Below are 25,667 nucleotides of genomic sequence, written 5' to 3' on the forward strand. Positions count from 1 at the left end.
CACTAGGTCCATTACCTTGTGCTGACCCAAAATACAATATGCCTTGGGTAATGAAATCTGATTAGAATTGTTTGTAACACACCCCTTTTGTGTTACCTAAACAGAATGAGAGGGAGTGGAGGAGAAGAGGGAGAAGAGGAGGAAGATATGGACTGGGCTGCCTCCTGTGCTCCTAACCTGGGCAGAGTCAAAGGCAGTGACATCAGCGGCTAACAGAATAAGGTGGGTGAGCAGCAGCACAGTGGACTCCTGAGCAGCACACCAGCCACCATGCAGAGGTCCCCTCTGGAGAAAGCCAACATCTTCTCCAAGCTCTTCTTCAGGTAGGTGCTGTGTGTCTGGGCAGAGCATGGCAGCATTCCTCTACCTGCTGCTGGCACTGCGAGCTGTCACAGGGCACTGCAGGGACATGAAACGTCTCTGAATCACACGTCTTGTTTCACCACAAGCACTTCTAAAAGTAAATGAACAGGGGAGAAAAGCTATTTGGCAGTGAAAGTTCCTTCCTGGGCAAGACATTAGACTACTACTGTAAAAAAAAGAAGAAAACTGCTGCACCTGCAGGAACACTAACCCACAGGACTGCACTGACAGTAGGCACGTCCAGGGCAATGAGCTGGCACTGTATATGGGGCACCCTGTAATGACCTTTGTTTCTTTAGCCCCATGAGCTTTTAGTAATGGAATATGTGAGCTTATAGATCCACCATGTGTGAATGACAATCCATGTGCAGAAGCTATATACAGGTAATGAGAGTCTCATAGTGATATTACTGTGGATGACAGGACAGCACTGACAGTAGGCACGTCCAGGACAATGAGGCTGGCACTGTATATGGGGCACCCTGTAATGACCTTTGTTTCTTTACCCCCATGAGCTCTTAGTAATGTAATATGTGAGCTTATAGATCCCATATTGTGTGAATGACAATCCATGTGCAGAAGCTATATACAGGTAATGAGAGTCTCATAGTGATATTACTGTGGATGACAGGACTGCACTGACAGTAGGCACGTCCAGGGCAATGAGGCTGACACTGTATATGGGGCACCCTGTAATGACCTTTGTTTCTTTACCCCCATGAGCTTTTAGTAATGGAATATGTGAGCTTATAGATCCACCATGTGTGAATGACAATCCATGTGCAGAAGCTATATACAGGTAATGAGAGTCTCATAGTGATATTACTGTGGATGACAGGACAGCAATGACAGTAGGCACGTCCAGGGCAATGAGCTGGCACTGTATATGGGGCACCCTGTAATGACCTTTGTTTCTTTACCCCCATGAGCTTTTAGTAATGGAATATGTGAGCTTATAGATCCCATATTGTGTGAATGACAATCCATGTGCAGAAGCTATATACAGGTAATGAGAGTCTCATAGTGATATTACTGTGGATGACAGGATAGCAATGACAGTAGGCACCGTCCTGGGCAATGAGGCTGGCACTGTATATGGGGCACCCTGTAAAGACCTTTGTTTCTTTACCCCCATGAGCTCTTAGTAATGTAATATGTGAGCTTATAGATCCACCATTGTGTGAATGACAATCCATGTGCAGAAGCTATATACAGGTAATGAGAGTCTCATAGTGATATTACTGTGGATGACAGCATAATCTTATTAATCAGCATGTCTGCAGGGTCACAGTGTAGCAGAGCTGCGCTGTTATGGGTTGTGCTCCGCAATGGTCACCGTCCTGGAGGTTTACTGTCACAACACACTGCTGGATTTAGTAATATCTTTCTGTTTCTTCTGTGATGGTTTAGTGTTTTATGACAATACACAATAGCTCCTTCCTTGTCTGTACTAACACTATTTGGTTTTATAAATAGTAATATGTGTGTTGAATATAATCACAGAGAGGACTACCTTTTTATTAATTAACCTATTCAGATTCCGGTCCTCTCCGGTTAGTGTGGGGTAATATTTTTATAGAAAACGAGAGATTGTTTTGCAATCCTAAGGCGTACCTCCACTTTCATCAGAAAAGTGATTAAAGGGCACCTGGCGGCAGATAAATGCTGCCCGATCCATGAGAAGCATGTATCAGGGTCTGGCTGTATTATCCCAGGCTGCTGGGGCATTTCAGAGAAAAACTTTTTTTAAGGGTACGTGCCCACGATCAGAGTTATGTGGCATTCTGGATGAAGCGTATTTTATCTGCATCCAGTGTATTCTCCCACACAGGAGACTCCATCTCCACATAAGAAATCAACATGCCTTAAATAGCAAATCCGCACGGCACGTCAGTTTACAGAGGAAGTACAGTGGGCATAAGATTTCTATAAATCCCATCCAATGTGCTTGTACTGTACAATGCAGCGTTTTGGACTCAGCAAAAATACGCTGCATCCAAACTGGTAATAATCCTGATCATGGGCATGTACCCTAGTAGCCGACCAGGACTGAGCCGCGCTGTAGACTACTTGGACAGAGGGGTCCTCAGTCATTTCTTCATGCCCACTGACGGTGACTGACAGGTCTTTGCCTATGTGGGCGTATAGATAGGTTCTCCTCGCCCACTAGGTTTCTATCTGTTTGTCTAGTCTGCCATGTGGCTCAGTCCCTGGTGGCTATTAAAGCATGTTTTGCTATTAAACGCCCCAGCATTTCAGGCTCAAACGTATCTGGCTGGGATAATACAGCAGATGCCTTATGCATGCACTGGCGGACACTGTGAGAAGAGGGTCCATGTGCAAGACCACTATATGGGCACTTAGCAGCTCAAGAGCTTATGAAAATGCTCAATTTCACCTGCTTTGGAAGTAAAAATGATTCCACTTGCCTCTTGGCCTCTTGTCGGCTACACCAATGATATGTCCGCCCCTGCTTCTCACAGTTTTGGCAGCATGTATCAGCTGTCAGGTTCCCTATAAAGTGCAGGACTACAGTATGATATTTCTAAATGAGTTTTTGCTGTTTACCTGCAGCAAGGATAACCAAAGGTCTTTACTGCAGGTTGCACTAATTTAGGCTGAATCTTGCTCTGTTGGGCTACCACCTACAGTGCAGTAGAATGTGCCATAGGATCAGTCACTGTTTGCTCCTGCACCGAAGGTGGTAGAAGGCGCCATAGGATCCGTCACTGCTTACTCCTGCACCGAAGATGCCATATGATCAATCACTATTCACTCCTGCACCGCAGACGGTAGAAGGCATCACAGGATCAGTCACTGCTTGCTCCTGCTCCGAAGACGCCATATGATCAGTCACTATTCACTCCTGCACCGCAGACGGTAGAAGGCATCATAGGATCAGTCACTGCTAATGTGGCGCCCCTGACCCGGTCAGGGACCACTGAGTACTGCACCCATGCTGGGACAGTACTTCCAGGTAATCCTAAAGGCCAAAATGAGGTGTGTATGCACAGACACATAGCAACCAGTTCCCCAACACTGTTAGATGGGACCCTTGGGCAGTCCCTAGAGGGGTCTGGCCTTCAATTCTTGTCAAGGGATGTAGTGGGGGCCTGGGAGCTAAAGTGCAGAGGCTGAAAGGAAAGGAGTGGAGTGAGCCAGTCTGGTATTGGTGAGCGGCGGTTGCTAGGAGACGCAGATGCGCGCTCACAATAGTCAGACCCTGGGCAGTGTAGTGACAGTTAGTGGGGGAGAACGGTCATCGAGTGAGGACACTGAAAAGGTGCTCCTGATGACTAGGCACGTACGGGGAACATGTCCCTAGAGTAGACTCAAGTTTAACTATCTGCTAAACCTGCCAGTGAGGAGAACTACAAGTGCCTCACCAACCACACAGAGTCCGAGCCTCAGCAGCAACGCAGGGACCCATAAGGAGACAGAGCCAGAAGCCATCTCACCTGGTCCACGCTGCCGGCAAATGGTCCAAAAAGGGCAAAAAGGCAGTTGCGACTACCTGGATAGACCCCCACGGTACTTCAGGTCAAGGCGTTATCCGAAAACAGAAGTGCTAGGAAGGCAAGCTAAGTGTCACCCTCAGACTGGCTTGAAGGGTGCCTGGTTTCACCTGGTTTATTGCAGCATCACTCGCGTCAGCTCACTATAACATCTAGAAGTGAGTAAAAAGCAGTTGAAAGACTTTCTGGACTCTGCCTGAGTTATTCTGGAACCTGTTGTTCTACACACCCAAGCCCCTGGGGCCAGCCTCACTCACGGGAGGCCACACCATACGACTGCAGACCCCATCAGCCCCAGACGCTCATTAAATTTGCAGTGGCGGTCATCCATGTCCCTGACCGCAAGCCGTGAGTGGCGTCACGACACATATATACAAAACCGACATACCTGTTGCCATATTAAAAGAAGCTCTGTGGCGACCCTGAAGAGGAACAGCATCCCTGGGGCGTCACACTTGCTCCTGCACTGAAGACGCCATATGATCAGTCACTATTCACTCCTGCACCGATGACGGTAGAAGGCATCATAGGATCAGTCACTGCTTGCTCCTGCACCGAAGACACCATATAATCAGTCACTGCTCACTCCTGCACTGAAGGTGGTAGAAGGCATCATAGGATCAGTCACTGCTTGCTCCTGCACTGAAAACGCCATATGATCAGTCACTGCTCACTCCTGCTCCGAAGACAGTAGAAGGCATCATAGGATCAGTCACTGCTTGCTCCTGCACAGAACGCACCATAGGATCAGTCACTGATCACTCCTGAACCGAAGGTGCCATATGATAAGTCATTGCTCACTCCTGCACTGAAGACAGTAGAAGGCATTATAGGATCAGTCACTGCTCACTCCTGAACAGAAGGCGCCATATGATCAGTCACTGTTCACTCCTGCACTGAAGACAGTAGAAGGCATTATAGGATCAGTCACTGCTCGCTCCTGCACCGAAGGCGCCATATGATCAGTCATTGCTCATTCCTGCAGTGAAGGCAGTAGAAGGCATCATAGGATCAGTCATTGCTCACTCCTGCACCATAGGCGGTAGAAGGCATCATTTTTTAATAAATTCTGTGGCAGCATGGTTGAAAAGCAATGTCTGACTTTCATTTGTTCATTTTCATAGATTTATTATTTATTATTACTTTTGTTAGATTCAAGTTATTTCTGTGACCATTGTGGGTTTTTATTTCATTAAACGAGGGGTACCAACAATTTTGACCATGTGTGTATATCCATATGAGGAATTGTTTTTTATGCAGTGTCAGTTCTTCTTCGGAATGACACCATCTATTTTATCACGGGATGTAGTGGAAAAAGGAAAAAAATATTCTGCTGAATTTGCAAAAAAATCTTAAATTCCCAATATGATTCTCCAGGGTCAGTACAGTTATAATGATAGCAAACATGCATACGTTTTTTTTAATTAAGTGTTAAAAAATAGTAAAAAAAAATTTGGGATGTCGACCTTTTCAATATTTATAATGTTTAATTTTTTGGTCAATGGGGCTGTGTGAGAGCTCATTTGCTGATGCATATCTTGGGGTAGATGCGATGTTTTAATTGTTTCTTATTGTATTTCTTGTGATGATGCGGTGGTCGAAAACCGAACTTTTGATGTTTTTTATAGAAGAACCGTCCTGACAGTCTTGGGAGTGTTCTGCAGATCCCTGGCTGTCATGGAGCCCATTGGTGCCCAACACTTGCGTCATGGGAGGCGGAGGGTGGTTAGAACGGCGCACCCTCCGAGATGCCCGCTGTATATTTAACGCAGGAATAGCCCCGCTCAAAAAGAAAAAAATGGGATCCTATACAGATTGCCAGTATTGTATCCATTTTTTGGAGATACATTGTCATTTTTCACTAGAAAACTATTTTGTCATGTACATTTTAAGATGATGATGTACAAATAAGGATGACACATAATGATTACTGCTATAACTTGTAACTACACCTACATGGGATCTCTAGGATTTCATATAAATTGGCCAAGAGAGCAGGACATTTTATAAAATAAAATCATGTGTCTTACATGGGAGAGTCAAATTGTCAACTTTTTGGGTCATTGATTGGCTGTAACAGATTATGTAGTAGATGAGACTTGCAGTCCTATGCAACACCACAGACAGCACAGAGTGATAACTGACTATAGATAACGTAATGGATGTTATCCACAGTCCTATGTAACACCACAGATAATACAGTAATAATTTTCTTAATACAGATAATGCAGTAGATGTTACCTTCAGTCCTAAGTAACACCACATATAATACATAGTGATAACTCTTTGAGCATAGGTATTTTACTAGTATTTGGGAGGACATCCCACACAACATGAGGTCTCTGTTCTGTCTCTGCTCAGGCACCCTCTTTATATGGCGGCAGTGCTGAGCTACAGCGTTGGACATCGGCAGTGCAGAGGCATTATATAAAAAGAATGAGAGTGTAAGTGGCACTGTACTGTAATTGGATGAGCGCGTTATCTCCAGTGTCCGGACTAGCAACTAAAGTACACTCTGCTACTACTGCTTGCCCCCCTTGCACGGTGAGTGGCGCAGCAACTCTGCTCCCGACAACTCACCAGGCACATCACTCACAGGGAGGATGTCACAAGTGAATGGCTCAGGCCTTTGCAGTATCTGGAATTAGAAAGTCACGGCGATTAGCAGATCGTAGGTTCTCTTAACATGACTAGAGTTGATTTAACTTCATTTGGTGTTGAAGGGATTAAAAAGTCCCTTTTCACTCTGATGAGATTCCATTTAGCTCTAATCTCAGCTGGTGCACCTACCTGCCATGCCCATTTATTATATAAAGTCTATCTTGATTCTCCCATATGCCAGTTATAGTTCTTCTATGCTGACCTCCCAGTTGTTCTTGTGGAAGCTGGGGAAATCCGTTTGTTGTTTTACTCCCATGTGTTTGCCTCTCTCCATGTGTTATCTTTATTTAGTAGTAAGACTAGTGTCTTGTTGCCTAAAGCTGGTGTCACACTAAGCGACAGCGACAACGACGTCGCTGTTACGTCACCATTTTCGGTGACATAACAGCGACCTTGTAAGTCGCTGTTATGATCGCTGCTTAGCTGTCAAACACAGCAGAAGCAGCGATCATAACGTCGCTGTACTACATGTGCAGAGAGCAGGGAGCCGCGCTTAGCGCTGGCTCCTTGCTCTCCTACAGTACACATCGGGTTAATTAACCCGATGTGTGCTGCAGCTACATGTCACAGTGCAGAGAGCAAGGAGCCGCGCGCACTGCTTAGCGCTGGCTCCTTGCTCTCCTTGCTACAGTATACATCGGGTTAATTACCCGATGCGTACTGCAGCCACATGTCACAGTGCAGGAGCCGGCACTGGCAGCAAGAGCTGAGGCTGGTAACCAGCGTAAACATCGGGTAACTAGGGAAAGGTCTTCCCTTGGTTACCCGATGTTTACGCTGGTTACAGCTTGCCGCAGCTGCCAGTGCCGGCTCCTGATCGCTTCATTTCGTCGCTCTCTCGCTGTCACACACAGCGATGTGTGTGTCACAGCGGGAGAGTGACGACCAAAAAATGAAGCTGGACATTCAGCAACGACCGGCGACCTCACAGCAGGGGCCAGGTCGTTGCTGGATGTCACACACAGCGACAGCGACGGGACGTCGCTGCAACGTCACAGAAAATGGTGACGTAGCAGCGACGTCGTTGTCGTCGTCGTTATGTGTGACACCAGCTTAAAGCTAGCCCAGGGTCAGCCAAGGCTTGCGATCGCGCACGGGGGAAGGATGATAGGGAGTGCAGGGTTCAGCCTCTAGTGAGTGTTTATGGGTCACCCATACTCCCTCTCTCTATTGCCAGTGCCTCCTTGTACTTGTTTCCGTTCCCTTTGCGTGACAGTTGAGGGCACCTCAGACACATGCAGTCACAGTGCGAACCACATTGTGGCACTGCTTTTTTCCAATTTGGCAAACTGGCTGTGATTTTAATAACCAAATCAGTGGAACCGAGGAGAAGGATCAGAATTCCATCTCTGCTGTCATTGAACAGTAAAATGAACGTGTAGTATCAGAGTATAGTGAAATTGTGTAATACATCATTGTATTGTGTTTGCCGCATCTTCCCCAGATGTAGTAAATATAGGTTTCAATTATTGTCGAGCAATCTGTTACTAAATGTGCTATAGCTCGAACTACCGGAAAGACTTTTAAGTTGTTAACAATAAAAGCAAAAAACACTTGTGTTCAGGAAGTCATACATGCTCTGATCAGCCGTAACATTAAAACCATCTGCCTAAAATCATGTAGCTTTCCTTGATGCTGCCAAAATAGTTTTGAACTTCTGACCTATTGAGACCTGGACTCCACAACAGACCTTTTCCAGGTTGAGATGATAGGTAGGACCTCGATGCATCAGGCTTGTTTATTCTCTGGATTCCACAGATGCTCAATCAAAATATCTCGGCATTTTGCTTACTCAGCACCTTGAGCACTTGGAGATGTCAATGAAATTAGAACTGAACAATTTCTGTAGTATGACTGGGAGTACCATCCTTCTGAAAGAGACCACTACCATTAGGAAAGTGTTGCTATGAAGAAATGTACTTGGTATGCAACAATGTTTCAATAGGTGTCATGTGAGTTTATATATTAACGCTTAGGGTATTTTTGGTAATATATAAAATGATCTAAGCCAGTGATTAGTAAATGTGGATTTTTATTTTTTTCCTGACTTCCTGATATATATGGAGTTGAGAAAGAATTGTTTACCTGATATGGGGAAAATTGGCTTGGCCTCATGGCAGTGTGCCGCCCCTGCAACAGTCGAACTGCTCGGATCCGGGGTTGCTGTGGCTCGAGGGTCTCCGGACCCCGGGGCTTGTGGCCACTTCAAATATAAAGGGGGGGGGTTATTTACAAAGGAGAGTTCATGACTCCACCCGTGGTTCGCGGTAAGGGGTAAGGGGAGTACCGCCACTGCTGATGGGAATACCCGGGGGAGTTGGAGTGGGGCAGCCAGATGGTGATCCCTCCACGAGTAGGGGAGACCCCAGGACTCTGGAAGATAGGTGGAGGATAGCGTTGTGTGGGCTATGCTGGCAGGCAGGACGCAGGGTGTGCAGTGTACTCACTCAGGTGGTGTAAACGTTAGTGCAACCATTAAGCAGACTCTGACACAGAAGTAAACCAAGTCTCTGGGTGCCGCTGCCACTCGGAAGAACTCGTCCAGGTACCCGTTCCCGTTGGTATTGCTTAGTGGTCCGGAGCCTACCGCCATGCACAATTTTGTAGATTTTCCTAAGTGACCCTTCGGCCTGAAGCTGTCAGGGTCCCACTCCCTATACTAGTATAGTAGAGATGTGCTCTCGATGGCTGACACTTGGGATTTCTGTAGGCCTCATAAGCTGGAAAGCCCTATCCCCCTAGTTGTGTTGGTGCCTTCGATCTCTGAGCTCTTTGGGAAAGTTCATAAAGAGACTATCCTCCACAGGTGAATTATCAGGTTGCGTGAAGGTACTCCCTGAACTAGGGTCCTGTACCCCACCGTGCTTGGTACCGGTACAGTTACTGGACTTTCCGGTGCCAACCGTTCTCCAAAACTAAGTCAGTACACCCTTTTCCTATACCATGCGAATCGGTCTCCGACTCCTCTGGTCCCAGACCACCGTCTGCGACCCAACCAAGGTCACACAGGGAGCTCCAACTGCCTCAGCTCCTCACTCTCTGAGGGCTAATCTAAGACTGACTTCCTCCCTCCCACCAGTCTGCCCGACTCCTAGGCAGGTGGCCCTTTTCCAGCTAGACTACCCACTGGTGTGCCTGACAGGGTGTGGTGTGAGGTGTGGTTAGGATTTGAGTACTGATTGAAGCAATACCAGTGTGTAGGAACCCAGAACCATGGAGGGTGAGTTCTGCACCATAAGAGAAAGGGGTGCAGTTCCCTGTGACACCCTGATAGAGTCAGTTGTATCACAGCGGGTTATCCTCGTTTTCACATTGGACCCAGTATTAAACAACTGCTGACGTTTTGTACGCACTGCTCAATCTTTGATGGACTATTTAGTATGCATAGGCAGCCATTGTGCTCTGGAACACGAGCCCTGTATACACAGGATAATATGGTGCTGAGAAACATAGACTTTCATGTCTGTTTAGACTGTACTATTATTATGATAGGAATTCTTAGGAACCCTCATTCACAATTATCATGCAGTGTAAATGCACCTTAAGATACTACAGTCAATTGTGACCTCGACATCTAATGATTAGATGTAGGGAAGGATTTCCTTTGTCATCCCTTCAGTCAACTCGATTGCATAATACTTCATATTACATTCCTCAACAATGAAATTGCAACACCAAAAAGGAAAAGTCATGGAATTATGGAAACCACAGGATCGATAGACGTGTTAATGATTTGCAAATGACGAAGAAATGCAAACAAAATTTTCAAAACCTCTTGATTTATTCAGTATGGATTATAATCGCCACACAGAGAAATACATTCACTGACACATCTTGTCATACCATCAATGAAGTTATTAATGGTTGTCTGAGGTAACTCACTCGAGCTTCGAACCAGAACTCTGTTATTTTGTAGTCTGTATTTGAACTCGAACTTCGAACATCAAACTTCAGGGTCGCTCATCTCTTTTTGTAAGAAGACAAAATTCAGTTCTATGGTCCTGTGTTAGTTACATGTCTCACACTGTAGTGCCTTTATTTATCTATAAAATAAGCCCTGTAGGCAGATTCTCATGCAGATCTGTGTCCTGACCATAGGCTGAAACAGCTCATTTACATATAAGAAATATGGATTTCTCTCAAATAAGACATCGAATCACTGATATAAAGGTGTGATTTTATTCAGCTTCTTATAACGTACATGACCATGTAGATGACCTAGGAGGGTTGATCTTGCTGACAGATGCACTGTAACGCATTCACACCATGGCCATTTTCCAATTTTTTGTTTTTCCTCCCCTTTTTCCAAGACCTATAAAGTTTTTATTTTTCTGTCAATATAGCATTTGAGGACATGTTTTTTTGCAGAATGAGTTGTACTTTTGAATGAAACCATTCATTCTGCCCCATAATGGAAAGCGGGAAAAAATTCCAAGTGCGGTAAATTTAACAAAAAGTTAAATTGCACAACTGGTTTCTGAGTTTTTTTTATTTACCATGTTCACTGTATGATAAAAGTGAGAGGTGTCTGGATAAAAACCTGTAGCAAAACAGAAGATACGGCGCTTCCTAGGTGCAGTGGTTAAGTTAAAGACGGTGCTCCTAATTCAATGCACTCACCTGGACATGGCAAAGGAGGCATATATTGGTGCAGGGACACTCTCCTAGCAAAGGTAACTTTGCTGAATAGGAGACTTCCAGTGGGCACCAGCCAGAAAACAACTGAAAAAAAGAGACGGTGCGTGCCACTTGCAATGGAGCCCTGCTCTGTCCCACAATGGATTTGATGCAAAGGTAAATTAGATTTGGTTTTATTGCCATAAAAATATTAATGGGTGGAACTGCTGGAAAATAAGCATACAGTGAGGAAAAAAGTATTGTCAGCCACCAATTGTGCAAGTTCTCCCACTTAAAAATATGACAAAGGATTGTAATTGACATCATAGGTAGACGACAACTATGATGAGAGACAAAATGAGAAAACAAATCCAAAAAAATCACCTTCTCTAATTTGGCAAGATTTTTTTTTTTAAATTATGGTGGAAAATAAATATTTAGTCACCTAAATAAATGCAAGATTTCTGGCTCTCACAGACGTGTAACTGCTTCTTTAAGAGGCTTCTCTGTCCTCCACTCATTACCTGTAGTAATGGCACCTGTTTGAACTTGTTATCAGTATAAAAGACACCTGTCCACAACCTCAAACAGTCACACTCCAAACTCCACTATGGTGAAGACCAAAGAGCTGTCGAAGGACACCAGAAACAAAATTGTAGCCCTGTACCAGGCTGGGAGGACTGATCTGCAATAGGCAAGCAGCTTGGTGTGATGAAATCAACTGTGGGAGCAATATAAGAAAATGGAAGACATACAAGACCACTGATATTCTCCCTCGATCTGGGACTCCACACAAGATCTCACTCCGTAGAGTTAAAATGATCCCAAGAACGGTGAGCAAAAATCCTATAACCACCTAGTGAATGACCTGATTAGAGCTTGGACCACCATAACAAAGGCTACCTTCAGTAACACACTAAACCGCCAGGGACTCAGACCCTGAACTGCAAGACGTATTCCTCTGCTTAAGCCAGTACATGTCAGGCCCCGTCTGATATTTGCTAGAGAGCATTTGGATTATCCAGAAGAGTACTGGGAGAATGTCATATGTTCTGATGAAACTAAAGTAGAACATTTTGGTAGAAACACAACTCATCATGTTTAGAGGAGACAAAATACTGAGTTGCATCCAAAGAACACCGTACCTACTGTGAAGCATAAGGGTGGCAACATCATGCTTTAGGGCTGATACACTCTGCAAAGGGACCAGGATGACTGATCCATGTACATGAAAGAATGAATGGGGCCATGTATTGTGAGATTTTGAGTGTAAACCTCCTTCCATCAGCAAGGGCATTGAAGATGAAACATGGCTGGGTCTTTCACCATGAGAATGATAACAAGCACGCCATCAGGGCAACAAAGGAGTGGCTTTGTAAGAAGCATATGAAGGTCCTGGAGTGGCCTAGCCAGTCTCCAGATCTCAACCCCATAGAAAACCTTTGGAGGGAGTTGAAAGTCCATGTTGCCCAGTGACATCACTGCTCTAGGGGAGATCTGCATGGAGGAATGGGCCAACATACCCCGAACAGTGTGTGCCAACCTTGTGAAGGCTTACAGAAAATGCTTGACCTCTGTCATTGCCAACAAAGGATATATAAAAAATATTGAGATGCACTTTGGCCATTGACCAAATACTTATTTTCCACTATAATTTAAAAAAAAAAAAAAAAATCTTCACACAGCAGACAAGGTGATTTTCTGGATTTGTTTTCTCATTTTGTCTCTCATAGTTGTGGTCTACCTATGATGTTAACCTATTCACGAAACATGACGTACTGTGTACGTCATAGATCGTGTGAGGTTAATCCCCGCGGGCTGCTGTGGGGGTTTCAACAGCTGACATGTGTGCCTGCAAGACACGAGTGGAATCGCAATCCTCCCATGCCTATCAACCCTTTATATCTGTCTGTTAAATTCTGACAGCAAGATGTGTCAGTGCGCTGCCTTAAGCATTAATTACCCACCCCCATTGGAAGTGACGTGACCACATGACGTCCGGTGCTTGCCATGATAGCACAGGGTCATGTGATGACTCCTGCAGCTATCATGAGTCACTTTCTCTTACACTCGGCAGACTGCCGTTTGTAACAGGAAGCTCCTTTTCTTCAGATCTCAACTGTGCAGCTGTGATCTGGAGAAATGGAAGAGCGATCAGACTGCTGATCATTATAGTCCCCTAGGGGGACTAGTAAAATAAAAAAAAAGTTTTAAACAATTAAAAAATAAAAAAAAAATAAACGTTCAAGTCACTCCCTATTCGGCCCATTGAAAATTAAAGAGTTAAAAAAATAAAAAATATACACACATTTGGTAACGCAGCGTTCAGAAATGCCCAATCTATCAAACTATAAAATCAATTAATCCAATCTGTAAATGGCGTAGCGGCAAAAAATTCTAAACGACAAAGTTACTTTTTTGGTCGTCGCAAATTTTACGCAAAATGCAATAACAGGCGATCAAAACGTAGCATCTGCGCAAAAATGATATCACTAAGAACGTCAGTTTGAGACACAAAAAAATAAGCCATCACTGAGCCATAGATCCCGAAAAATGAGAACGCTACGAGTTTCAGAAAATGGCGCAAAAAGTGCGCCACTTTTTTTGGACAAAGTTGTGAATTTTTTTATCCCCTTAGATAAAAGTAAACCTATACATGTTTGGTGTCTACAAACTCGTACCAACCCGAGACATCACACCAACACATCATTTTTATCATATAGGTAACATGGTGAATAAAATATCCCAAAAACTATTGTGTGATTGCACTTTTTTTGCAGTTTTTTCGCACTTCAAATTTTTTCGCTGTTTTCCAGTACACTATATGGTAAGACTTATAGCTTCATTTAAAAGTACAGCTCGTCCTGCAAAAAACAAGGCCTTATATGGCAAGATTGACGGAAAAATAAAACAGTTACGGCTCTCGGAAGAAGGGGAGCAAAAAAAGCCCCATTAAAATGGAAAATCGCCCGGGGTGAAGGGGTTAATTATAGGCTTCTCTCATCTTTTTAAGTGGGAGAACTTGCACAATTGGTGGCTGCCTATATACTTTGTGTTGTACTGACAAACCGTAATGATGCACATGTACCTGAAGAAGGCATTCACCAAAACGCGTTGTACTGCTCTAATATTAATTTTTTATATGTCAACAAAACCAAATCTAATTTACATTTGCATCAAATGCATTCTGGAACAGAGCAGGGCTCCATTGCAAGTGGCGCACACTGTCTCTTTGTCTTCAGTTGTATCTGGTAAAACTGACCTGGTAATATGATTCTCCAGGTCAGTATAAGTATGTAGATACCAAACATATACGGTATATAGCTTTTTTATTAAATTTAGTCAGTCAAAAAAAATTACGAAATTTGTGGCATCAGTGTACAGTGTGTCTGTGCTGTCTGCGATTAACATATTTATTATGCTTCATCCAAGTGTATACAGCCTGGAGTTGGAAAATCTGCATAAAAATGATATCGTAATAACAATCACTGCCTAATAATTGGCACACCATTTAACAAATAGAAGAAGCTTTGTAATTGAGTTATTTTTCATATGTGATAATCACTGATGAAACACTGATAGTAAAAACTGACACACTGACCAAACACTGATGATAAAAACTAAAGGCCACTTGACACGCGGCAATTTATTGTGCGATCGCATGTGCGATCGTAACCGCCCCCATCATTTGTGCAACACGGGCAATTTATTGCCCATGTCGCACAAAGTTGGTAACCCCAGTCACACGTACTTACCTCCCGAACGACCTCGCTGTGGGCGGTGAACATCCTCCTCCTGAAGAGGGAGGGACGTGCAGCGTCACAGCAACGTCACACAGCAGTCGCCCAATAGAAGCGGAGGGGCGGAGATGAGCGGGACGTAACATCCCGCCCACCGCAGGTAAGCTGCAGTTCATTGTTCCCGGGGTGTCACACGGAGCGATGTGTGCTGCCTCGGGAACAATGAACAACCGGCGCACAGAAGGACGTTCGATTTTTTGAAAATGAGCAACATGTCAACGAGCAACGATAAGGTGAGTATTTTTGCTCATTCACATTCACTCGTAGCTGTCACACGCTACAGTATGTCAAATGATGCCAGATGTGCGTCACTAACGACGTGACCCCGACGACATATCGTTAGATATATCGTAGCGTGTAACGGGCCCTTAAGGCCTCATTCAGACGTCTGAAAACAAATTTTCATCATAGATGCATCATACTTTTATCAGAGTGTTATCAGAATTTCATTCACTGATGAAAAAAAAATCAAGCAGTGAAAAGGGGCAGCACACTGATGACAATACAGACCATAAAGTATGGCCACCATACAGTCGTGTGAAGAAGCCATAATACTGCACTATCATGTCATGGCCATATTGCTAGGGGGTTCAAGTTTGGAACTTTTTAAAGTCTTGAAATTCTCAAACACTGCTGTATTTCCGTCTATAGATGTCCATAAATGCAAAAATGTTGGGGATTCTTCTGATTTCTCCAGCAATCTCATGTTGCCTTTTTGCAGTCAGAGATCTCATACACAAGCAATGATAATATTTGCATGCTGTAAAGTGGAAAAATGTGATATTGTTAATATAGTAAATGATTTCTGCACAAAATAGTGGCCCTGAGATGTAAGATTCTGATTCTGTTTATTTGATTGGAGTTAACATGATCTTAACATGATCGTGTGTACCCAGCTTTGGTGAATTTTTCGTGTTTCCCTCAGGCTGAGTTCACAGTTCCCACCACAGTATTTTTTTGCATCCGAGAGTCTGATCAGAGTGGAATCTGTTTTTCTCAGTGATGAAGAATGAAAAAAGAATTTCTCCGACTTCTCCATTCTGTCAGTCCGTGAAAATCAGACCTCAGTTGGATGTCATTGAGTATAGTGCGATTTTTTCACGAAATACAGACTTGAATGACCGAGTGGAATCTAGTTTTCAGTGGCAAATTGTGCATGCAGCAGAAGTTCGGATATATGCACTGCTTTATTGAATACCATTAGTCCTAGTGTGATCTGATATATTGATGGATACCACTCAAACCGAAAATACGGTCATCTGTATGAACCCTAAAGGTACATGCACACAATCAGTGTTCACAGCATTTTGGACGTAGCATGCTTCAGCTGCGTCCAAATTGCTGTGTTGTAGAGTACAAGCACAGTGGTTGGGATTTCTAGAAATCCCATGCCCACTGAACTTGTTTTTCCCGCAGCAAACACTGACCTGTGGTGCGGCTTTCTGAGCCACAAGCATGTCAATTGTTTACTACAGATTCGCATGTGTCCTCCGTAGGGAGAACACAAGTGAGAGACCACAGAGACACTGAACCCTGATTGTGGGTACAAGCAGCTGTAGTTTTCTGTGTTCTCTTGCGAAGGAGACTCGTGACCCCGCAGGTCAGGACCTGGTGCGTCCAGGACACAGTGAGCCCTAATCATGTGCACATACCCTAAATATCCTCATCTGCTATAGCAAATTGTTAACTCATCCAAATGGCTGGTTGTCTCTATGGGAATGTGCACACACTGTCTTCTTCAGGCAGATCCACTTCAAAACCAACCTGGAAAAGAACTTAAAAATGGTAAAAAGAATGTACATATGCATTACAGTGTCAAAATGACCTGCTGTGCACATGTTCCATCTTTTTGAGTTTTTTTTTAACTGATGCTTGAGGATCCAGCTCACTTCTACCTGACCTGACCGCTGCCCAGGCTCGGATGTCGGCCCTGCCCCGGCCGCAATGCAAACAATGAGGAAGATAATCCAGCTGGGTGCAAACGTTTTCTTTATTTGTGCATGGGAGGATAGTGCACAACAAACGTTATGACTAAGGGCAATAAGCCAGAAACGCGTTAACGTTTGTTGTGCACTATCCTTTCATGCACGAATAAAGAAAACCATTTCCACCAGGCTGGATTATCTTCCTCATTTTTTTTTTAACTGCCTGAGGCTTTGAAAGCCCTCATTTATGCAAGTGATCTGACCATTCTTCAGGTGCATGGCAGGGACAGGACTGCTCGGAAACAATTTCTAACCAAGTAACACAACTAAAAGGTGGGAGACCATTTTTTTGCTAAAAACTAGATAATTTTGGTTTTGAATGAAAGAGTCCAATTGCTGGATCAGAAGAACTAGTAATATCTGCAATGACATAATTGTCAAAATAATGCCATTACTTCATGCTTAGTGAGTTAGGTATGTGTCCCCCATGCTCATGCTGAGTGAAGATTGCATGTAATATAATGAATTATTTTTCTACAACAAGTGAAACATATGTAATGTTAACACACACTGGGCTCCTCGCTGAGCTCTTCAAGACAAGGTCAGGGAGCAACACTCGAGATCCTTCATGTTTTCAGCTGTCAACAAGGTTTAAGCACGTTTTATAAAGTTTATTAGGGTAATAGAAACAATTACAGATCTACAGATAATAACAAATAAACATAAAACCAATGGGAAGTGAAGAAAAGAAAATCATGGTGCTATTTATGTAACTATCAAATCTTCTCTGTCAGAAGCTTTGTGTAAACATTGATGACAATCAGACAGACGTTCTCTTGTGGATACTGGAAACATATCAGTACAGGGTGCTGATATCTAAAAAAATGATACTGTATTTAAAACGTCATTTACTGAACTTGAAAAACCTATCCTAAAGGTTCAGCCGACTTACTGACAGGTGCCGTGAATTGCCAATAACATTGTGCATATGTAACACAGCTGTTCACTATGTTTTGGCATTATTAGGCTATTATCTGATTCTTAAGATCTGTATAATAGTACCAAGACTAAGAAAAGATTGTCAGGACCATGCTGCAAAATCTTTTTAGGCAATAATAGGAAAAGAAAAAGTCCATAAATACTTATGAAATAGAGAGAAATTGTGGCACTCACCAATACAGCAATCTTTATTCATTATTAGGTTATTATCTGATCTGCAGACTGTATATAGTACCAAAACTAATACTAGATTTCCAGGACTATGCTGGAAAATCATTTTTAGTCAATAGCAAGAAAATAAAAAAGTCCATTAATAATTATGAAATAGAGCGAGAGAAATTGTGGCACTCACCAATACAGAAACCTTTATTCGTTATTAGTTTTTTATCTGATTCTGCAGAGCTGTATATAGTACCAAAACTAAAACTGGATTGTCAGGACCATGCTGGGAAATTGTTTTAGGCAATAGTAAGAAAAGAAAAAGTCCATTAATAATTATGAAAATTAGAGAGAGAAATTGTGGCACTCACCAATACAGAAACCTTTATTCATTATTAGGTTATTATGTGATTTTGCAGAGCCGCATATAGTATCAAAACTACTGTAAGACTGGATTGTGAGGAGCAGGCTGGAAAATCATTTTTAGTCAATAGTAGGAAAAGAAAAAAAAATCTATAAATACTTATCAAATATAGGGAGAGAATTTGTGGCACTCACCAAAACATAAAAAATCTGCAAACTTTATTCTAAAGGCATAAAAGCACAGTGATGAGGCATGCAGAATGTAGAATCCTGAAATAAGCAGACAACCGCCGTTTCCTGGTCCTGAGTACCTTTCCACCTAGCTTACCGATTTATTCAGTACTAGGGTTGAAACGAGCCCCCCCACCATTAAAAACACATAGACAGTACAAAGGAGAAAATGGCAGAAAATAATTGCGAAATACAATTTTATGTCAAGCTCCATATATTAAAGTGCATGTGACACATCATATTACTAAGCAGATCACATCAGAGAAAAGCACTAAGATCATTGCGTTCATTCATGTATATTGTACCCATTGTATGCGTTGGCATGAATGATCCAATGTTCCTCTCTTTGTAACAGGTGTCTATGTGTATCTACTCCTAGTTCTCCCCTCATTATGCAAACAATTTCTGTAAATGTTATCATACTTGGGTCACCATTATGGTCCTCCCGAAAATGCTGAATCAATTCAGCGCTAGCAATACCTGTACTTATTGAACTAATATGTTCTTTCATTCTCTTATTTAAAGGGCAAATCATTTTACCCTCATAATAAAATTGAACGGAAATATATATACAGCAAAATCACTTCTGTGGTTGTTTTTCAGCATCAGGGACAGGGAAAATGGTCCAAGTAGAGGGGAAGATGGATGGTGTGAAATATAGGGATAGTCTTGAGCAAAACCTGTTTCAGTCTGTCACTGATTTGACACTGGGACGGAGGTTCACCTTCCAACAAGACAATAACCCAACGAATAGTGCTAAAGGTACCGTCACACTAAGCGACGCTCCAGCGATCCCACAAGCAACCTGACCTGGCAGGGATCGCTGGAGCATCGCTACACGGGTTGCTGGTGAGCTGTCAAACAGGCAGATCTCACCAGCAACCAGTGACCAGCAACCAGCCAGCAGCGACGTGTGGAAGCGATGCTGCGCTTGGTAACTAAGGTAAATATCGGGTAACCAACCCGATATTTACCTTGGTTACCAGCGCACACCACTTAGCGCTGGCTCCCTGCACTCCTAGCCAGAGTACACATCGGGTTAATTACCCGATGTGTAGTCTGGCTATGTGTGCAGGGAGCCGGCACTCACCGCGTGAGAGCGATGGACGCTGGTAACGAAGGTAAATATCGGGTAACCAAGGAAAGGGCTTCTTGGTTACCCAATATTTACATTGGTTACCAGCGTCCGCAGAAGCTGGCTCCTGCTCACTGCACATTCAGTTGTTGCTCTCTCACTGTCACACACAGTGATGTGTGCTTCACAGCGGGAGAGCAGCAACTAAAAAATTGTCCAGGACATTCAGCAACAACCAGCGACCTCACAGCAGGGGCCAGGTTGTTGCTGGATGTCACACACAACAACATCGCTAGCAACATAGCTGCTGCGTCACAAAAGTCGTGCCTCAGCAGCGATGTTGCTAGCGATGTTGCTTAGTGAGACGTGGCCTTAAAGCAACACTCGAGTGGTTTAAGGGGAAAGGTGTAAATGTCTTGGAGTGACCTAATGAAAACCCAGACCTTAAACCAATTCAGAATCTGTGGTCAGACTTGAAGATTGCTGTTCACCAGAGGAAACCATCTAACTTGAAGGAGATGGAGCTGTTTTGCCTTGAGAAATGGGCAAAATTCCCAGTGACAAAATTTAGAAATCTCATAGAGATTTATCCAAAGTGACTTGCAGCTGTAATTGACACTATCGGAGGTGCTACAAAGTACTGACTTTAGGGGGAGTGAATAGTTATGCACACTGAAGTTTTCAGATATTTTGTACTATTTTGTTATTTGCTTCACAATAAAAAGAAAACCAAAAGTTCATAGTTATAGACATGTTCCTTACATGAACTGATGCAAACACACAAAAAAGCAATGAAATTCCAGGTTGTGAGGTAGCAAAACTTGGAAAATGCCAAGAGGGGTGAATACTTTCTTAAGAAACTGTATGTTGCTCCCTGCTATACTTTTACGACTGGAATAAAGTTCTCTTTTTTTTTCCGTATCTGTGAGTGTCACAATTTAACTCTCTATTTCATAAATATTAAACAGATATTCCAAGCGGTGTGTCTTCATAGGTTGTTTGGTTACTAGTTCCGGATACTGCACTATTCATATAAATTATTATTCCTATTAATACTAGGTAAGGTGCAGTACCCAGGAGCGGACATTAATATGAGTGGCTATTACATGAGCTGACGTTATTTAGTGGAAGGTTTATTATTTCTAACCATGCAGTAGTGTAGTGTAGACTGCAGTATACAGACCACTTAGAAAAGCATTGTGCATACATTGCCATGAAGAAATAATGGAAGATTTCAGCTCTGATGTTTGCAGAAATGTGAATGCTGCTCTGGACTAAAAAGCCACATTCCCACGATGAGCTCTTGGTGAGTTATTGATGTTGTTGAATTTCTGCATCATTTCTGCACCGATCATGTAAGTTAGGTGACTTGCGTTTTTCATTGTTTTTGTGTGCGTTTTAATCACGTTTTTGACGCTGCATTTTTTTGTATCTATTTGGCATGTCATGCTTTAAATAAAGCTACTTTGTTTTTATTTTTTTAAACTTCTTTTTATTATGTTTAGAAAAAAAAAAAAAAAGAACTTGTAACATACACTATTTATGTCAACAATAATAATGACAAGTTTTAGAAATTAATTTACCATCATTTACAATCATCAGAACAAAACCCTAATACCCTCCATCCTCCTCCCTCCCTCTCTGCGTGCATCCTCTAACTTATGGTGTCTGGTATTATGGAATTGGGTTACGTCCACTTATATTTTCCAATAAATACCACGATGTGTGTTCAAACTGGGATCTAAGTTTGGTTCTAATGACGTCCGGCAATGTGGGTATGAATGTGGACCATGTGTCAAAAAAATTTTTGTCAACTTTTCCTTATCTGAGAGAGCGTCCAGCCAGTCCATCTTGAATACAAACATAACCTTAGTTTGAATAAGTGATAATGATGGGGGTTCCGGACTAAGCCACTTATGTAATATACTCTTCCTGGTAGCCGAGGCCCATATAATAAGAGCTGCTTTAATATGTCTTGGTAGTTTTAGTTGGTCTTCTTCCAGAATATTAAAAATAGCCCATTGTGGTGTCAGTGGGAATTTAATGTTATATTTGGATTGTAGAATTGAATGGAAGCTCCCCCAGACCCCCGTAATCTGCGCTCATTCCCAAAGGTGATGAAATAAGTCAGTCTTCTCTTTGCCACATTTGGAACAATTGTAGTTTGCTCTCGAGTTTATATTTGACTGAATATAGGGGGTGATGAAGGCCCTATGGAAAATCATTAATGCCATATCTGTGTAACTACTAGCTAATATAAATTTTCTTTGAATCAGTGTGGCCTTTAAAACGTCCTCAGTTTCATATTCGGTATGACCTCCCTCCATTTTGAGGGTCCTCCGACTCTTGTCTCCCACGACCAATGGGGTCTTAATCTCGCATATATATGGCTTGTTGAGAAAACTTGTGTCTTAGCTTGTTTCAACAATTTGTCTAGGTCTGACCCTCGCTCGGATCTTGGTTTACTAGCGATGCATTTCTGTGCAAAACTGTGAGCTTTGAGAAACAAGCTACTTTGTTTTTGAAATTTCCTGCCATTTGGGTTTGACAAAACTTTATTGACATTTTCATGTGTGGATTACATGCGTTTTTGATACAAACGCACTAAAAATGCATGTGTGTATTTCATCTGTGGATTTTCTGCATCTAATGCAAGTCTTTGGGGAAAATCTGCACAGAAAACTCAGCATACCTGCAACAGAAATTGTCATGTTGCAGATTTGAAACACAAACCACAGGTGAATTTACACAGCATAAAAAAGCACATGGGGATGAGATTTCTATAAATTCCATCCACTTTGCTGGAACTGTAAGGCGCTGCGTTTTTGACATAGCGGAAACACACAGCATCAAAAACTCATCGCTTGAATGTAACCTTTTGGAGGTGTCATTCTGGTCCAGCTGAAAATAAAAGTTGTAAATTTACAAAAAAATGCTAGATATATACTTAAAATCAATTCTACGTAAACTACCATGATGCCCAAAGAGGGATATACCGTCAGCAGACATTGGTTTACTTAACATTTGACGTCTATCCTAAGGTCAGAGTGTTTTCCAAAATTGCTCAATCACTTCCTTTTAGCTTAATACAATGTCACAAATCTTTCTTATCAATTTATATACTTCCATATGTGCATTTCATTATTTCTTCACTCATAAACCTGTCTTACAATGATCTTCATTGGGTTTCAGATCATATTGTCTCACAAACTGTTGAGCGGAATCACAGTGTTGAAATCAGCTTACACTAAGGAAAGTTATTTGCTTACACACCTAGCATAGCTCATAGGGAATGGTATGCATTGATTAAAGGTGATTTTGTGAATGTCGTTGACGTAGTGTTAAAGTTACTTGATACTTAAATTAAAATGTTGAAGTAATCAATCTGTTGAACATAGGAGTATTGAATACTTTCATCTATGCATTACTACTTACTGTTCTATTGTAGTAGATTTTAGTGTTCTTATAAAGTTCTTCATCTTCATGAAAGTGAATTGCTGTTGTTTTCTACATTTGAACATTTTAAACACATTTAACCACAATCACATACAAAAATGAAAATGGGCCGATGCAAACGTTTTTACACCCTTGGAGATTTGTGTGTTGATATAACTTTGATCAAGGTCTCAGACCTTAATTATTGTTAAACCAATAGAAAATATAGGACACTTTTATATTACACAACATCCTATTAACTGGAGTACCCAAAGACTAATACGTAACCTAAAAATTGACTACCAGTAGATTCAATCAAGATTAATGATCATATGGAACAAATTGAAAATGCAAAACGTTACTGAGTAAATATTTAATTTACAAACTGCCAAGGCTACCCCATAAAAGCACCCCATGAACCCATAAAATAGAGGACAGTGTGGTCCAAATAGCAAGTAACATGATGACCTCAATACAGTACTGTACAAAATTCATATGGCATGAAATACATGATACATATAAATAAATGAACGTGTTAAACACTGTGCAACATACACCACTTAAGCCTGCTTTACACGTTGCAATTTCGCATATGAAATTGCAACGCCCCCATCGTATGTGTGGCATGTTCAATTTGTTGAATGTGCCGTACATACAAGTAACCCCCCGTCACACGTACTTACCCGTCCATACATGAGTATTAGACATTACTCGTTATGAGTATAGCAAGTATGAATAGTTAGGTACTCACTCATCTCTAATTGTAAGTACTTTTCTTCGCGGTCTCGGTTACTATGTGACAAAATTAAGCAAGAGAAAAAATGGCTACTTCAACTTAGGAACAGTAATAATGATTTACTATAGAAAGACTGAAATAGTTACCCTCACATATAATTGTTTTAAGAGCAAATATGTGCTTAAAAGCGTTTTCTCCCAACCAAAAGTAATTTTATTCAATAGATCTTGGAATAATAAGTTACACAATTGAATGTGTTTTAAAAAAAATGTTCCTTTGCTGAGATAATCTTATATATGTACCCCTGCTATGTACTGTGTAATGGATGTGTCAGACCATACAGGAACATGGTCTGATCATACCACAGCTCCTGGGCAGGGCAGGAAGTAAAGAAGTATTGAGACATTACAGCACGAGATTGCAAATTATTATTTCTTTAAGTTAAAACATTTTTTAAAAACTTCCAATTGTGGAACTTATTATTATTTGAAGATCTATTGATTAAAAGGAACTTTAAAATTAACTTTTTGGGGAAAACCCCCTTTAAATCAATGTCAATAATGTGAAACTTCCTTGGTATGTCTTTAAAAAGTGAAAAAAATGACCCTGGTGCTAAGTTATGTGAAGTTATAGGCCCGTTTTCAGAAGAAGATATATCACCGCCTTATAACAATGCCACATGCCCAGTTGTCCACTGTATACTGGTCAATAAAGGCTGTGAAGCTTGAGCTATGTTGTATACTATGTACAGTATATCATATCTAAATATATCAGAAATCTTATGGAATATAAATAACAACATATGGAGTCTAAACTAGATTTGAGAAAAAGATTTCCAGTACCCTGGTCCAGTGACCACATTGGCTCCTACCAGAAGATTGTGAACCTCCTTCTATTTGCAGCATCAATGGCTCTTCTTCTGATTAGTAGGCCTACTACTCAGAATAGGCACCGGGAATATCACAGTTATTAGGACACTCTTAGTGCTCTGGCCTGGTGGTCTTGGACCACCAATGTGACTGCTGGACCAGGGTCTGCAAATCTTTTAATTAAACTTTAAGTGGAACATGTTTAGTGGCCCGTTCAGAATTGTGGTGAGGGGTATAAATAGTGAGTGGCCACTTAGGAAGATCACACATTTTATATAAAGCAGAAATAGAAAAACTTCTATATTTAACAAGTGACCCCAGTAGGCAGCATTATAACTAAACCCTTTATTTTACAACCATGGCACGCAGGGGCAGGAATTCAGTTTTTCCAAGCAGTGTGAGTAGTCGTCATGTAACCAATCGTTCATATGTGATTTGGGCACTTACAGTCACGTGCTGACTAACTGCTTTTACGAATCCTGTCAATGTTCAGTGAAAAACTGTGAGAAGCAGGAAGAAAATCCAGTTGTCACATGAACTTAGGTATGAAAATTGTATATGAGTTAAATGGCCATTTGATGACTGCTGAAACTAGCAAGAAGAGCTGAATCCTGACAGTGAGTATATTACATGCTGTTAAGATTAGGCAAGCTACAGTGTTTAGTTTTCTAATTATAGGGCTTGTCCAGGTTTGAGATTAAAGTCTGCAGTCACTCTTAGTGACCACAGGCTTCTGAATTCTTACAGCACAAGCACTGCAAACTTTTAGGATTCTCCCTTGCCATTGGTAGAGTTGACAGTCCTGTGAGCACAAGTATGCGTTTTGCATACTTCTGGCCACATTTCCACTCGACGTGTCCGTGCTCGCTCAATTCATTTCCATTGAGTAAGCACACGCATGTCTAGTTGGCACGTGACT

The 25,667-nt window shown here is 42.0% G+C and overlaps 1 protein-coding gene across 1 annotated transcript in view; it reads left to right on the forward strand.

Annotated features, from left to right (window-relative positions):
- Positions 1–219: 219 nt before the first annotated feature.
- The window catches only part of CFTR (CF transmembrane conductance regulator), a 227,079-nt gene continuing 201,631 nt past the window's right edge, over positions 220–25,667 (forward strand). The window contains exon 1 of the mRNA XM_075345036.1: positions 220–323. Within this exon, the coding sequence (XP_075201151.1) occupies positions 271–323 (53 nt within the window). The 5' untranslated portion in view covers positions 220–270. The remainder of the gene's footprint in view (positions 324–25,667) is intronic.

This window comes from Anomaloglossus baeobatrachus, chromosome 4, assembly GCF_048569485.1.
Source record: "Anomaloglossus baeobatrachus isolate aAnoBae1 chromosome 4, aAnoBae1.hap1, whole genome shotgun sequence".
In the NCBI taxonomy this organism is placed as follows: domain Eukaryota; kingdom Metazoa; phylum Chordata; class Amphibia; order Anura; family Aromobatidae; genus Anomaloglossus; species Anomaloglossus baeobatrachus.